Source organism: Tauraco erythrolophus, chromosome Z, assembly GCF_009769465.1.
Source record: "Tauraco erythrolophus isolate bTauEry1 chromosome Z, bTauEry1.pri, whole genome shotgun sequence".
In the NCBI taxonomy this organism is placed as follows: domain Eukaryota; kingdom Metazoa; phylum Chordata; class Aves; order Musophagiformes; family Musophagidae; genus Tauraco; species Tauraco erythrolophus.
The window spans coordinates 78,261,809-78,278,237 of record NC_141496.1 but is presented as its reverse complement, the minus strand read 5'-3'; the positions used below and the strand labels follow the sequence as shown (position 1 = coordinate 78,278,237).

The window sequence follows — 16,429 nt, the reverse complement described above, 5'->3', positions numbered from 1 at the left end:
TCTGAAGAAGAAAATTCAGAAACCTTTTGTTCTGTTAAATAACAAGTAATTGCAGAAAAAAATAGATTTTAGCTTCATATGTTGTTTTGTTCAAATTTTTCATGCTTACTTTCTTACAATTTGTATAAGCTATGCTATATGTATGTCTGTGTATGCGAAATATAGGTGTATTTACACAATTATGTGTGTATATATGCAAATGTCTGTTTCTGTATAAAAATGTAAATATGTATGTATATTGGCGGTTTAACCTGAGTTGTCTTTCTTTTTCCTAAATGTAAATTAGGATTTTTTCTGTGAGTTTAGTGAGCAATCGCCGTGTGTTCTTTCAAGATCCCTGTTACAGGCAAGTCTTAATCTATGTTTTTGAATAAAATACTTCTACATTCCTTATAAATCATGGATTAATCTTCAGTTTCAAACGTTTATAGTATTTGTATATCACTTAATAATATACAAGTAGTAAAAAATTTTCTGGAGATATTCAGGTATTGAGTATATGGAGTCTTATTTTCTGATCTGATTTTTTAAACATGCTAAAATACTGTTTAGATCATGTTAGTACATGCTAATTAAAATACAGTGTTAACGTTTTTTGTCTGCCATAAAGGTGTGCCTGCACATGCATTTTTGTGCTGTTCTCCATATGCTGTCTCAGTCGGGAGCTGTTGTTCATATTCATCCTCCCTGTGTGGATGGAGTTCCATGTATAAACTGCCTCTGTTGCCACAACAGTAAAAGTGATGGCTAGGGCAGAACAGGCTAGTACTTTTCCCTCACTGCTTGAAAGTGTGTTATATATTCCTTGACGCAGAGTAAAACATACTTCCTTATAGGAAGCTTTGATTTGAATAGGGTGTCCTTGGATGTCAGAACTTCTTTCCATTTGATCCCAATTAAACAACTTATAGAGCCAATGGAATATAACTATTGTCAAGTGAAATGTTTTCATAGTGTGTCAGTTCTGACTTTCCATTACATGTGTTTGTGCAATCCCTGTGGGTGCCTGACAGCAGAGCTTTTCCTCCAGCTGCTGAAGAACCTTGTAAGAAAGGGACACGGCAGTCGTGGAGAAAAGTGGAATGAGCATCAGACATGACCAATGAAGGCAGTAGTATCTCCAGGAGTAGAAAAAAGTGTGCATTAGTCAGAAGATTTACCTTTATCTGCCTCCAGGGAAACCACATAACCCAATTTATGTTAATCTTCAGAAACATCTGTCTGATTAATGATCTTTAAAGTCCAAGAAATAAAATCGTTTTGTATGCATTGACTTACACAAGTAATAAAGAAGTGGCAGATCTCAATATGCCTCTTTTCTTCAGTCTATAACCTTGTACCTAGCTGAATGATTTTAATTCTTAAACCAATCTACAAGTTTCTGATACAATACAGGTACTGTAAGAGCTTTCTATTAGTAGTTTCTAAAGCATTAATTTTAACTTAAAACATGCTTCTAAAAACACATTTTCACTTTCAGACAACCTTTCTGGTAGATAACAAGAAGGTGTTTGGCACTCATCTCATGCAAGACATGGTAAAAGATGCTTTAAGATCTTTTGTCAGTCCTCCAGTACTTTCTCCAAAGTAAGTGGATCTTGATTTTACTTGTATGTGTTTGCAGGTCTGATGAAAAAATATTTCTGCTTAGAAAAGCAAGGACAGGCATATAAAGAACATAATGTTTTGTACTCACTAGTGCTTATGTATGAAAGAACCAGTTGCTGTTGCTGCATTCATGTTTAATTTTGTGCTACATAGACGGGTGACATTTATAAACATATGTATGTGTATGGACATTTCCCTTTTAGGTGTTGTCTTTATAATAATCACCAGGCGAAGGACTACATTGATTCCTTTGTGACACATTGCGTTCGGGTAAGCGTTAATTCCAATTGCAGCATGTTTATGTCTGTAAGAGCACTTTAAAGATTTGCTTATGTTTGAAAATGAGACCAGGTTTTTTGACACCCAATGTGAAGGCAAAATTGCAGAAGTTGGCTGTCTTAAAATGGTAACACATTTTTAAAAGCCAGTATAACTATTGCTGTTTGTTCCCTATGTTATGCTTACAGCTTTTTCACTAACATTTCACTTTATTAGAAATCTGCACCTACTGCCTCTTTACAGGGTAGTTTCATGTCCCAAAAAGAACATGACATTCTCTCCAGTTTTAAAATTTTAAAAAATGCTTTAAAAGATTCAGTTATTGAATGCAGCACAATGAAAATCTAAGAAAATTGTAGAATCGTTTAGGTTGGAAAAGACCCTTAAGATCATTGAGTCCAACCATAAACTTACCACTGCCAAGTGCACCACTAAACCATGTCTCTAAGCACCACATCCCTGAGCAGCCTGTTCCAATGCTTGACAACCCTTTCAGTGATGAAGTTTTTCCTAATGTCCAATCTAAACCTCCCATGGCACAACTTGAGGCCATTTCTTCTTGTCCTGTTGCCTGTTCGTTGGGAGAAGAGGCTGACACCCACTTCACTACAGCCTCCTTTCAGGTAGTTGTAGAGAGCAATAAGGTCTCCTCTCAGCCTCCTTTTCTCAAGGCTAAACAACCTCAGTTCCTTCAGCTGCTCCTGATAAGACTTGTACTCTAGAACCTTCACCAGCTTCTTTGCTCTTCTTCAGACACACTTCAGCACTTCAGTGTACGTCTTGCAGTGAGAGGCCCTAAACTGAACACAGTGCTTGAGGTGTGGCCTTACCAGTGCTGAGTACAGGGGGATGATCACTTCTCTAGTCCCACTGGCCACACTGTTTCTGACACAAGCCAGGATGCTATTGGCCTTCTTGGCCACCTGGGCATGTGAATTTACATATAAGAAATATCTTTTACCCCAAGCATTCTGTTCTGATCAGATTCCTAAAGGATGCTCACTCGGTTTCATGTTGACTTGTGTACAGAGAAATGGGCTGTTGCATCACTCCAGAGAGCTTGCTTGCCTGCTAGCTTGCACTCCATAGGGACCCTCAAGGAACTAATATAGATGTATGAAACATACCTAAATGAACATCAATAGTACTTCTGTAGTTTCAAAGTTGTGTTGAAAATTTAAACCTATACTTTCTTTCAGCCATTTTGTAGTCTAATTCAAATCCATGGACACAATAGAGCTCGTCAGAGAGATAAACTGGGTCACATTCTTGAGGAATTTGCCACCCTCCAGGATGAGGTAATGTCCCAGGCAGTGGGCCAGCAAACTTTTCTTTCCAGATATCTTTCTACCAGAGTGGAGCATGTAGTACTAGGTTCTAGATGAATGAAGCAACTCCTGTTTATCCTAAAGTCTTTAGGACGAGAATCCCTAAAATGCAGACATCCCAGGAAGTCTGTAGGATGCATCCATATACTTTGTCAGATCTGTTGAACAAAAAGGTATTGCATTTTTTAAGATTAACTTTGTTCAATGAGTAGACTTCAGGGAAACCTGCTGTGATGTCTGTAATTTAATGGTAATTCCACTGCTCTCTATCCTGCTTATAACTGTCAGTCTGCAAGATGTAACCAGGGAGACATGGATGAGCCATGTTTACAAGACATTTTTGAAAATTCAGTCTTTCAGCTGTGTAAAATAGAAATTGCAAAATTGTATAATGGTTTTAAAAAATACATATGCTCCAACTGGTTTTGAACATTTCTCAAGAATGGGGAGTGAAAGATGCCAGGGAAAAGTATATTTTCATTTGTTGAAAATGTTTCTTCAGCAGTGAGAGGCATGAAATAAAATATTTTCCAAGATGTGCATGCTAAGGGAGAACAGAGTTGAGGGGGGAGGTTGTGTGCTCCAGCTTCTCTCAAGGTGGTTTACTTGAGAGTTTGTTACAGTACTGCAGCTGAGGCACACACTTTTTTCACTTTCTAACAGGTCATATCTATTGATTTGTTCAGGATTACTGATGATGTTCCAACTGTGGGAGACTTCATGTCTTCCGTACAATTGGGATCTTAGAAATATTGGGTTTAGAAATATTTTAGTTTCTGCGGTGGGCCACAGTGTGTTTCTTGCATGTTAAGCTTAAAAATTTTATTTTACATTTCAGCTACTTATTTCTTTGACAAAAAAAAGCAGTAATTATTGGCAACATAGCAAAATTAATAACAGCTTGTAATGGGTTCTGAATTTCAGTGCTCACGTGGCTGCTAACAATCCATATATAAATACTTTTAAAAATTCTACATTTAAAAGAACCCTAATGTTATTGCTGTATTACTGTGTGGAATTTTTTTCCTCTGTGAAGCAGAATTTACTTACAGTTATGTGAGTAACTTTCCAGTTTTCTGAGATTTGTAGACGGTAGAGGTGGCAGTATCTGTAAAAACATATTTCTGTCTTTTAATTCAGATCATGACTTTACTGACCCAATCTGTATTCAGATTTTGTCAAGATTTTATTTTTGGCAGAACTTGGATGCTCTTTAAGGTCAAATGCTCTTCCTCCATTGTCTGTTCCTTTGCTCTCTTTTTTTCAATAGGCAGAGAAAGTAGATGCAGCACTTCATAGTATGTTACTGAAACAGGAACCACAAAGGCAGCATTTGGCTTGCTTGGGCACCTGGGTCCTATATCATAACCTTCGTATTATGATACAGTATCTTCTGAGTGGCTTCGAGTTGGAACTCTACAGTATGCATGAATATTACTACATATATTGGTAAGAGGATGCTGCTTTGAGAGCTGTGGGAGGAGGGGTGCTCCCACAGAGCTATATAACTGCAAATATTTAAAGGAGGGACTTCAACTGTGATTTTTTAATCTCAAGCTTGCTCGATACAGTATTTAGTTTACCTAAATTACATAAAATTACAGGTGGAGAAAAAAATCTATTGATCTCTTTTTCTAGACTTACTAAATAATGAACTACTTTTTTTTTTCCAAAAGAGTAATTCAGTCTCTATTTAGCTTTTTAAAACAGTGTCTTCTAATGACAAGGAATGAAAAGTGCACCAATTTTGGCAGGCAAGAGAATGTGGAAGGAAAGAAGTTTCCTTTATTCTTTTCGGTCTTTGTAATACCAAGATCAATAGTCTTGTTGATCTGTAGTGTTTTTAAAAACATCTCCAGAATTCTAAGTTATGACTGTAACCTGAAAGTTGACTAGGTAAAAATAAATCTTTCTCTGTGAGCATAGTAGAAGAGACATCTGCCTTTAGTGAAAGTGACTGCACTATAAGGAGTCAAAATACATTTTATTTTCCACTTCCATTCATGTTAAATTATTTTTCATAGTTAAAGGCTTGGTCCGATAGGTAAATTATTTTGGATGCTTCATTTTTGATTCAGCATTAAAAAATTTGATGTTGAACCTTCCTGTGTTAAAGTGCTTCTGTACTTTGGTTTGTTTGGTTTTCTTTTTCTGTGAAGCTACCAGTCAGCTCTTACTAAGGTAAGCTCTAAGCCTTTCTGAGAGATTAGAGTGGTTCAAATTACTTGAACCTCAGTGCATCTGATTATGTTTCTCTGCTGTTTCATTAGTGGATTGAGCATTAAGTGAGAAAATTAGTACTCTAGATAGTTACCAGAAGATGGCAATATTCTATAAGTAATACTTCAGTAAGTAATACCAAGTTTTCTGTAAGACAGTATTTTTAACCTGCTTCTATTTCCCCACACCGTTTTAATAAAATCACTCTTGATTGGGACTGTTGTGTCAACTACTTTATCTCCTTACTCTAAGCGAAGAACAAAAAAGAGATGAACTTTCTGAGGGGAAATGTGCAAATGAAACTCATAATTATTTATCAGTTATTTTTCTTTTGAATTATGACTTGTCATGAAGTATTTTGTTCGTGTGCTCTGGATCTGTAATTTCTACTCTTTTTTCCCTATTCCCTTTGACCTGAATTTAGTCTAGAGATTTATTGGACCCACTTTTGCTTACAAAGAAAGCATTTTTAAAGATTTCTTAATCTTAAACAATTGCATATGAATCTCTTCTTCCTGTGGTCTTGACCCTTTTATTTAATAATTTATGGATTTTGAGGCTTCAAACAAATCAGCAGTAACCTTGTTTGTGAAAGCAGTAATTCCCAACAAAAGTAGAAAAGGTGTTAACATAGTATCTTTTTTAAAAATGCTTCGTTTGCTGGAGGAAGGAAGAATGATAGGAAAATTTGATCTTACATGGGTTTTGAAATAAGAAGGTTAGACTTCACTTGGTAAATATAGAAGAAACTTGCATACCTTGAGCTGTCTATGGTTGGAAAAAAAATCCAAAACACAGTAATCTGTTGACTTAAGCCATGCAAAACAAAATTTTAACTGCCCTAAAAGTTGTCCTGTACTATTCCTTCTTTGAGTAAACGACTTAGCATTCAGTGAGAATGTGTGCATTATGAATAGGTCTTGCACTGTAGTATGTAACAGCTACATACTGTTTTTACTGTAGGTATCTGTCAGAGTTCCTCTATGCCTGGTTGATGTCAACACTGAGCCGCGCTGACAGCTCTCAAATGGCAGAGGAGAGAATAATGGAGGAACAGCAGAAAGGCCGTAGTAGTAAGAAAACAAAGAAAAAGAAAAAAGGTATTGAGGTGTAGAATGTAACTCAAGACTTCTTTTTTTTCCCCTTCATGCAACCATGTAGAATTAAAATTGAAAACTTATAGAGTCAACCACTGTGGGTAGGAAAAATGTCCTGATGTTTTCGAAGGCTGAATGTAAAACATTTTTAGTTTAAAAGTCAGTTACTGCATAAATTTCCTATTTATTTACTTACTTTTAAATAGGTCTTTCAGAAAAACCCAAACTTACTTATATTAACAGCTTTACCAGTTGTTTTCTGTGTTGGATCCTGTGAGGTGTAATTAATGGGTCCAGAACAATTGCCTTTGGAAAATACTACCTTTCTATAGTCTGTAATTCCTGCAGAATTGTTTTTTGTGACTGTAGCTAGGTACAAAAACTAAACTTCCAGTGTATTTCTGTAATTTCTCTTTGGCTTCAGAAGGTATTCAAGTGTGTTTCTTAATTTTACAATGGTGAGTTGCTCCGTTTCCGTTCAGTGGTAGTACTGTTGTGCAAAAGCCCCTTTAGAAACTCATGCTTTCTCAGGAGTATATGCATGAGAGAAAATGAGAATTTCCCTTCCTGCATCATCGCAGTCTGACTTTGTGGTCAGAGCTGTGAGCCTGCAACAAAAAAGATATCCAAAACCAGTGTCTAAATAACCTTTGATAGAGATTTTCTGTGCCTAAGTGGCTACTGAGATTGTGGTATGTTGAAGTTATCTTAGCATTAACATTGCAAATAGTCACCGTGCAGAAGCTTGATTTTGTTCTTCACTATTCCTTCTTTTCTGATCCTTGTCATATCTTTTCAAGGTGAACAAACAATGGGATATGAACAGGTTAATGTTGTGTCAGCTAAATTCCCTTGTCTCTACAAATTCAGAAAATCAATAGTGTATTTTGTAATTTTAACAAGGTGCCAAGTGTGGGGCAATAACTACAAGTGGCAGTAGTTAAACACTGTAAGCTAAAGGAGAGCTTAAAAGAATATTATCAGGATAAAAATCTTATTAGGTAAAAAATGCTTTAATCTTTTAGTCTTAAAAAAATTCATGAACTAAGCAAACAGGCTTGTCAGCTACAAGCTTTAAATTTTAGGCTGTTGTCTAGTGCTGTAGTGACATGCTAATACCATTGACTGTCTGGAGCAGTTTATTTCATTGAAGGCAGTATGGTGGTCATGTTACTGTTAAATGTGTCTTGAGATATTTTGTGTACTCGGGAGCCAGGTGAGCAGAAATGCATGTGCATTTTATGCTTCAGTTTTCTTTCATTCTCTTAAAATATAATTGAGAATTATGTCACTTCCTGAAAATTAAAAAGAACTGTTTTGATCTGAAATCAATGTGTGTACTTACGTTGAATGAAAAAAAAATTTTTATATGACACTTTCAGTTCGCCCTCTCAGCAGAGAGATCACCATGAGTCAAGCATACCAAAATATGTGTGCTGGGATGTACAAGGTAATTAATTTGTGCTTTCTGAACAATGGGTTTATTTTTTTAAATAGGAATTAAGCGTATGTTGCATGCCTTCTTTGTTTTTAGTCAAGACTGCAAATTAAGTTCAAGTTTATAATGTGATATGGTAAATTCTGTACTATTTTTCTGTCCTTCCAGTTATAGCTAAATCATAACTTTCATCTTGCTCATAGCAAAATATGACATAAAGCTAACACTTTTCACTGTATTTATCGTTTCCTTTTTAGACAATGATCGCATTTGACAAGGATGGCAAAGTAAGAAAACCCAAGTTTGAACTGGATAGTGAACAAGTTCGATATGAGCACAGGTTTGCTCCATTCAACAGTGTTATCACACCACCCCCAGTGCACTACTTGCAGTTTAAAGTGAGTAGTCTTAAAAGGTGGTGCCACTCATGCTTTTATAAAAAGTAATTTGCTCAACTGCTTTAGATGTTGTCATTGTAAAAGGAGCCTTTAATATCTCAAAGTTCATATTGAAGCATAGGTCAAAATGGCAAGGAGTTTTAGCTGTGCTTGTGTTCAAGGAAAATACATTGCTTTGAATTCTTGCTAAAATTGGACTCTTAGATGTTTAAAAAATTAGTCTGATGTGGCAGTTTGAGACACTTGTGTTGGTTTGCATCAAAATAAAATCTCTTGGAAGTCTATTGACAGACTTTTTGGCTGTGGTTTATATAGCAGCATGTGTTTATTACTGCAGCAAGCAAACAGGAAAATGAAACAGAAGTAATTTTGAGTGTTCATCACAGAAGTGTTGGTTGGAAGGGACCAGAGGAGGCTTGTCTTGTCCTGTCTTCTCCCTGAGGTAGTGTTATAGATCACATTAGCTGTGTCTTTGTCTAGCCAAGTCTGAAAAAATCCAAGGATGTATGTTTTCCAGCATCTTTGGTTAACCTGATCCAGTTACTCTTTTTCTGGTCCTTTTAGTTTCTGGATAATCTGATTGAAGGCTATGCTGTTCATGGTTTTTCTTCATCTCTGGTCTGAATTACCCAAGCCACGGTTTGTGGCCTCTCCCCTCATGTTGTATTGTCTGCCATTAGCAAGGAGTGTTTGTCTTCTGACAACTTTTTAACTGCCTTTCAAGTAGCTGTAGGCTGCTACGAAGATGACCCATTAGTATCCTTCTTGTCTAACTGAGAAACTCCAGGTCCGTTGACCTCTCTTTGTGGGTCATGTGTTCTAGGCCCCCAGCTCTCTCCCTGTCTCAGCATTTTTCTTGGACTGAGTGTGTCCAACACCGGCTGCAATATTTCAGATGTTACAGCACAAATATTGAGTATAGGAGGGATAACCCTCCTTGATCTGCTGTTATTCTGCCTCAAGTATAGAAATTTGGACTTTCCTCGTTGAACACCATTTCTGGTGGCCGGACTTCCAAGTTTCTAAAGGTCTGTCTGAACTGAAACTAGTATTTTGTAGGCCAGTTGCTCTCTCTAATTTTGTGTTATGAACAGTTGTAGTGGAAATTAAGACTATCATGGCTTCTTCCTTCTTGTTGAAGTTTTTTTATCCCTAATCTGAAAAAAAAGTTTGAAGTATCAAAATTATATTAAAAAAATCATATAAAATGAAGTTTTGAACAGCTTCAGTATTTTGCTTGCTGTAAATTGAATAAACAATATCATATACTTTTTCTCTTATTTTTTCCTGTGATTTCCCACCCTGCTGCATGGCATTAATAAGCAAATGAATTTTACAGGAAAGGAATTGTTCTTAAAGAGTATGAGAAGTTCATTGCATTTTGGGGCACTATAAAATAATCATTAAGCAGCGTATTGCTGCTTGGTATTTACCATTTTAAACACGTTTTCAACTTCAGTATTCTTAACTTTTTTCTTGAATATAATATTTTTATGTCAACTAAATAATATTTTTTTTAATTTAAGGTGCTAAACATAAAATTTGTTGGCAACTGATTTTAATATATATTTATATGTTTCTGTAACACACTAGGAAATGTCTGATTTAAATAAGTACAACCCACCTCCTCAGTCATCAGATCTCTACATGGCAGCTAGCAAACACTTCCAGCAAGCTAAAATGATTCTTGAGAATATTCCAAATCCAGACTACGAGGTAAGACTGAAATACTGCAAAAAGGAGTATTTGCTTGTTATAGTGTTTGTTTTCAGCCACATCCGCTTGAGATTCAAAGCGTAGTTTGTCAAAATGCTGAGCAAAGCTGAGTGCTTGGATTAAAGAGTGAACAGAAGAGAGGGGTGTCATCTTACACAGTGATTTGTTTCAGTACTGTAGATAACATAGTCGGGGTTGTGCTCACTGTTCCAAAGCCTCTCCCTGCTGAGCATCTTAGATGCCAGATAGCAACTTAGTTCCTTCTTGCATGTTGCCTTCTGGCCTCGTTCTAAAAGCATATCAGTTTTAACAAGAAGGTGACACATGCCTCCCTCACTTACCTGGAACCTGGTAATTCCCACGTATACCTGAGAGGTGGGAAAAATAGATTTGAATGTCCTGAGGCTGAAGATTGAGTCTGGCACTTGTTTCCTGGAGCAGTTTTCTTAGCACTGGGCTATAAACACGGGTAGGAATTTCTGCCTCTCTGTCCATAGCCTAAAAACTAAGTGTCTGTGACTATTTTGGAGCAAGGAGGATGCTTATTCTGTCACACCTGGGCAGGTTAAGAAAGTTACAGGAGAAACAGTTACAGGATTAGGTTCTCCTGAGAATTTAGGAATCCCTGCTTGTTCTCTGGATCCTGGTGGTACTCTCACATGAGCTGTCTGATTGAGGTGGACAGGGTAGGTAGAAGTAGTTTGAGTGTGCCTAGAGCACTTCCATGCAAGAAGCCACCAGTTTGATACTGGAGTTACCCTTTCTCATCGTGTTGGAATCACAGTGTTGGGGGAGCATGCCTAGAGTCTGTCTAAACCTTTATTTGGATGAGTGCCTCAGAAGTTACCATAGTTTTAACAATTTTTGAGACAGCAGTGGTTTCTATGATCTGTTGAACAAAAAAAGTGACTCTTAAATACAGCCTTCATTAAATTTCATTAATCCAGCTGTTATACTTCTAAGCAAATCCAAAATCCCCTGATCTCCATTAAACTGATACTGCAAGAGGACTCCTGTATTGTTCGAGTATGTAGTTTTGAGTGGTATCTTTGAAATAATTTTAAGGCTTCACCTGAAAAAACTTCTTGCTGTGTTGTGTTTAGGTCAATCGAATTCTGAAAGTTGCTAAACCCAATATTGTGGTCATGAAGCTGCTGGCAGGAGGCCACAAAAAAGACTCTAAGGTAAGAAAATGCCAGTTGAATTGGGTGTGAAATGTAGTATTATATGCAGTGCTGCCACAGATCTCTCGCGGATGAATGAGCAGGTTCAGGCCATAGTTACCCTAACTCTTAGAAGAACTGGGGAAGTAACTTACTCCATTTTTCCTTTGTGAATAGTTTGTTGTAGTTATTTAATTATGGAGAACTCTTGTTTCTGAATATTTTGGAGAAAAATTGGGGAGTGCATGTGGGATGACACGTACAAATGTACAGGAAGAATTGGTAGCAGCGTATCAGCAGCTTGTGTGAGCACAAGGGGGAATGCTGGTGCCACCTGGGTCAGAGGGAGGAGAGGGCCTTCAGACTTCTGCCAAAGGTGAGGCACAGGAGGATGAAGGAACATGCTGAAGAGGCACACCAGCACTTTACAGCTTTGTGCCCATCACTACTGAAGAATGGCATATCCAGAACTGAGTTGGGATATTTTTCAGATACTAATTTAAAGAGCTAGGATTTTTTTTTCAATCACTTGCTCTGTAAAAGTTTTCTTCTATCTGCAGGGTGTCTGTCATTTTGAGTTCAGCAATATGGCTGTGTAAGGTTTTAAATCTTTTCTTTCTAGGTTCCTCCAGAATTTGACTTCTCTCCTCATAAATATTTTCCAGTTGTGAAGCTTGTTTGAAAGACAAGAGATTGTTAGGATATCTGAAGCATAATCTGTCTATCAGATACCAGCTGTAGGATGGAATATCTAATGCTATACCTTGACTGAGGATACAGGACAAAAGTAATGTTACATGGAATATCTTTATCTGATGTCTTTACGTAGTCTGAATGACAGCTGCTGTTTCTAAGTGGTTTGTATAAAGTTTTATGGGTGAAGCTGATTTTAATCAACTGTATTGTTGAAGAATGTTGTACCTTAATTGATTTTTTACAGATTTAATCATAAATCATTTTTATGAATGAGCTCTTGATGAAAAATGGTGGTTTAGGGATTTCATAACATTTTAGACTGAATAAAGACAATGCAGTAGAGCCTCATGTGTGATAGGCACAGCTGAGCTACTGAAATTCTGCTTTGAACAAAGCCACTTGGAGAGTCTGTGAGTTTCCATACTTAAACTGCATCTGATTTTGCTCACTTGCAAGTAGAAAGACTGAGTTCTTTTCTTGCCAAGCCCTGCAAGCTAAAACAATCTGTACAGAAATTAAGATGAAAACTAGTCATTTAGCTCCTACTGCACTGAATTTAGTGATTTGTTTCACTGAAGTCAATAGGCCAGGAGGTATTTTGTCTCAAATGTAGATGTCCTTGAAGACAGTGAGAAATGGAGTAAGTTATTTCTAGTTGCAGTTTGTTCCTTTGTCTTAATTCTTTGTGGTATCGGAGAATCTGCGTAACCAGCACTGAATAGTCACGCAGGACCACAAGACACAAGGAATGTATTTTAACTACTCTGCAACTTTATTTCATTCCTGTTGTTACTTTGCCATTGCAAAGGAGGGATGGTCAATTTGTTCTGTTACTCAGTCAGCTCTTGCATGATCTTCCTTCTGTTGTTTTGACTGCAATGCTGCTGCTGGATTGTACTGCCCTCTGTAATGGCTGATAGAGGTAGAAATCTCAAACAGGAGAAGCCCCAAACCCCTACCCTTTCCTTCCTGGGATGGTTCTTCCTGCTGTGTTTCAAGATGTGAAATAATAAAAGGTAAGCTGTTGTGCTAAGCAACCTTCTGCTACAAGATGTAAAACATTAAAAAAGCTGACTTGCTCTTTGATTAAACCACCATACTGCCAAGTCTTACCTGGACCATAAAAGCAAACCCTCCAGGTGTGACTGTGTTCAACAGGACAACTTTTCATTTTGGTGCAAAACGGTGTCCTCCACAGCGACGAGCTTTTAACTCCCTCTTCACCATGCACGACACTTGTGTGTGTTTCTCCTAATGTGTAGTTGTACTGTGGAGTAATACCACTTTAACTCCATCATCCAAGCAGCAGCACTGCTGAGCTAGAGCTGGAAAACAATGAAGAAACTCTGAAATGGAACACCTACTTGTCTGCCAGCAATTTGCACCTTTTTGAAATAAACAGGATTACTGCCCTGCAGACTTGCTTCTCCTGATTTCTCCACTAAGAAGGTTGCATGCCATTTTGCATATTAGCTTATCATCATGATTAATATACTTGAATACTTCTGTATTGTTGCCAAAGGGATTAAAATTCTTGAAAATGTAGTCAGCAGCCTGCTTCTGGTGCAGGGCACTGAGAATTCATCTGGCTTTTGCTGCCTTCTTGTAAATAGTCACAAAAATCCTTCCTGTCTTAATCTTGAACTACATGACAGCAGCTCAAGGACAGCCTTTGGTATTCCTCCAAAGGAAGCAGCAAGTAAAAGATAAACCAAGTCTCAGTCTTGGAACTTGTCATAGAACTGTAAGAAAACAGAAATGATCATCTTTCCCATTTTCATTAACATTAAAAGTAGATGAATAGTATAGAATAAGGTGAATACACAGTGGAGAAGATTATTTTTTATTTTAAAATGCTTATCTAAAATGGATCAGGCTTAGTTTTTAAAAAAAATCAAGGACAATTTAACCTCAAAAGCAAAGAAGCTTTCCCTGCCTCATGCAACTACAAATTTTAGTGACAGACAACACTACCTAAACCACAGTTCCAAATGAATCTCACTTTGTTCAACTGAAAGTCCTTTAATTTTAAAATTCGACATAGTAAACATACAGGCCACTTGTCTACTAGAAATCTACCACCCTAGTTACATTCCTGTAGCACTTGAAGCCATGGAGAATAAGATGATTGTGTTCTTTCTATGCTTTTTGAACATTGCTGTTATGCAGGTTTTCAGACCCCCCTACTCTGAGGTTAACAAGTGTGGTTGGTGCAGAAGTGGTGTCATTTATGGAGAGGACAACATCTAGCTGGCTAGTGAGAAGCCCAGTCAGCTTTGGGTACTGTACAGGAATACAGCCAGAACAGTTTGTTTTAAAAGAATTCTCTGGCAATATATTAATTACCTTAAGGATTTTGATTGTTTGGGATTTTACCAGTTTTGAGTTAAAGCCAGTCATTCAACTTGAATACAGTGTTTCACTGTACATTTTATACTGTTAGAATATGTGCTCTTTAACAATCACTATTAAATTCCTGATTAACTTCATCTCAGCTTACAGAGTAAGGTCCAAGAAAATGCCCCTTTCACTCAATGTATGTAAACATTTAGATGTTAAAAGATGCCATTATTTGCAAAAGATAACTTAATAGCCCAAGTTTCCCAATACTTGTCAGTTAGATATGTTCATATCCCCTTTTCTCTCCTGATGACAAGCATTTGTTTCCCTTGCTATATAGACTGTAGTAGTGCAGACCAGTTACGTCCACCTTAAATGGTGAAAAAAACAAGAGTAGCCAAGGACTCAGTAATGGAAGTTAGTGCTTTTCTTAGACTTGCCACATGTAACTTGAATTCTTCTATCAGTGAACTGTTTACATATTTTGGCTTAATAGGCACCTAACAGCTCTGCCTTTCACTCAGTTACAACTAATACTCTTCTCATACATAAAAGAACCAGTCTTCCACTTGGCATATTTAGGCATCTTAAGGTACAGGAGTTGTAAACTAGTCCACCAAGGAATGCTGCACAACAAAAGTAGTTCCAAAATGAAGTGCATTAAGAGAGCCAAGACAAATTTGTATTTTCTTAAATGGAGTTGCTGGTGTGAAGTTAGTCATGTCTGCCCCCTCCCATGCTGTCTTGACAGAGTTTGGCTCATACTCCAAAGGACTACTGAAAATACATGTGTCAGTCCTGAGAAGGGACACAAATAGTCTTCAAAACAGCTGGCTATACACAATGCAGGCTGGATTACAGTTAAGGGTGCCTTGGTGGTAGTAGAGGGTATTTCTAGGTTATCTCAAGTAAACTAGTTTCTAGTTTACATTCAACAAGCTACAGAAAAGACAAAGACTACAGAACATTAACAACATGATACATTGTGCATAACATAGGATTTCACAACAGCTACAGCTTCACCTGTGGGAGACAGAGAGATGTCTGGTAAATGCATAGTCTGGTCTACCTTCTTCAAAAGTCTGGGAGAGAAGATTAGTCACTCTGAACAGCTGAGAGAGAGAGACACAGATTTGCTGTTCTACAAAGCAAGTGTTTGCCTTTCTACCTTTTAGCAGAAGATAGTGGCTGGGTGAAGTAAAGGGTAGTCATAGCACACCATTTCAGATGGCTTTTCTCAGGAAAAAAAGTTCAGGAGTTTTAACTTTTACAGTCTGAACTGGTGCAAGTTAGTGGTAACTGAACCAGACTGTAGTACTCATCTTGTGAGCAGGAGTCCCAACAAAGCTTTCAGAAAAGTCTTCCTGCTAATCTCTTAATGAGAAGACAAAAGTGTCAAAATCCCCCTTTTTTTTTTTTAACCTAAAAGCCAAGAACACAAGCAGGACAGTGTTTCAGCCTGGTTATAGATAGTGTAGCCTTGCAATTTCATTTAGGAGGCCCAGGAAAATATATCCTACTGCATACTGTCTAGGGACTACAGTCATGCTTTCTGACTCTATCTACATTTCGGGGAAAAAGGTGCCAGAACAGGCACAAAGGTAGACTGCAGCATGGGCCATTTTTCATCCTTCACATGTTTTTGTCAAGGTAAGTTAGCTCCTCTTAAAACGAGGCAGGGGAATTTCTCTACTGCATTGCTCAGGGGAGAGATCTATCCTTGGTAGAGGATTCTCTTTCATCTACCACCTATCCACACGTATTGTTATTGTACTATGACTGTGCAAGTTAGCTGACTTCAAAGTTACTACACTTACTGCTAGCTGATTTCAATTTTATAATTGGTAGGAAGGAAAGAGTAATTGCAGAGGTCAAGATGCTTTCAAACAAGCCTCCAGAGATTTAAGATTATTTTTTTTCACCACTGAAACAGTACTAAAACTTCATAAGAAACTACTACTTCATTGGGGCCCTTATTGAAGCCTTGAGAAGATAATCAAAACATTCTCAGATCACTTTGCTGTCATCATTGCTGCATTTATATGAAGAGGTGACTGTGTTGCATCATGAACCTCCTTTGTTCACAACTTCTGTCGTTCTTCACCTTGCTCAGATAGGTGTTTCTTCATATCTTCAGGGTTTTGAA

At 37.4% G+C, this 16,429-nt stretch overlaps 2 protein-coding genes across 6 annotated transcripts in view; one reads left to right on the top strand and one right to left on the bottom strand.

Moving 5' to 3' along the window:
- NAA35 (N-alpha-acetyltransferase 35, NatC auxiliary subunit) overlaps nt 1–12,052 on the top strand; it is a 27,267-nt gene extending 15,215 nt beyond the window's left edge. For all 3 annotated transcript variants that reach the window (XM_086628680.1, XM_086628681.1, XM_086628679.1), the window contains 11 exons: nt 287–346; nt 1,481–1,587; nt 1,812–1,878; nt 3,087–3,185; nt 4,486–4,664; nt 6,399–6,535; nt 7,915–7,982; nt 8,228–8,368; nt 9,962–10,084; nt 11,188–11,268; nt 11,870–12,052. In XM_086628680.1, coding sequence (XP_086484806.1) covers nt 287–346; nt 1,481–1,587; nt 1,812–1,878; nt 3,087–3,185; nt 4,486–4,664; nt 6,399–6,535; nt 7,915–7,982; nt 8,228–8,368; nt 9,962–10,084; nt 11,188–11,268; nt 11,870–11,929 — 1,122 coding nt within the window. In that variant the 3' untranslated portion in view covers nt 11,930–12,052. The remainder of the gene's footprint in view (nt 1–286; nt 347–1,480; nt 1,588–1,811; nt 1,879–3,086; nt 3,186–4,485; nt 4,665–6,398; nt 6,536–7,914; nt 7,983–8,227; nt 8,369–9,961; nt 10,085–11,187; nt 11,269–11,869) is intronic.
- Nucleotides 1–16,429, bottom strand: part of GOLM1 (golgi membrane protein 1) — a 217,097-nt gene that overhangs the window by 172,199 nt on the left and 28,469 nt on the right. For 2 of the 3 annotated variants that reach the window (XM_086628683.1, XM_086628682.1), the window contains one exon: nt 12,044–16,429. In XM_086628683.1, coding sequence (XP_086484809.1) covers nt 16,365–16,429 — 65 coding nt within the window. In that variant the 3' untranslated portion in view covers nt 12,044–16,364. Of the gene's footprint in view, nt 1–12,043 lie in introns of those variants that run through there. The other variant, XR_015222927.1, reaches the window with a different exon arrangement.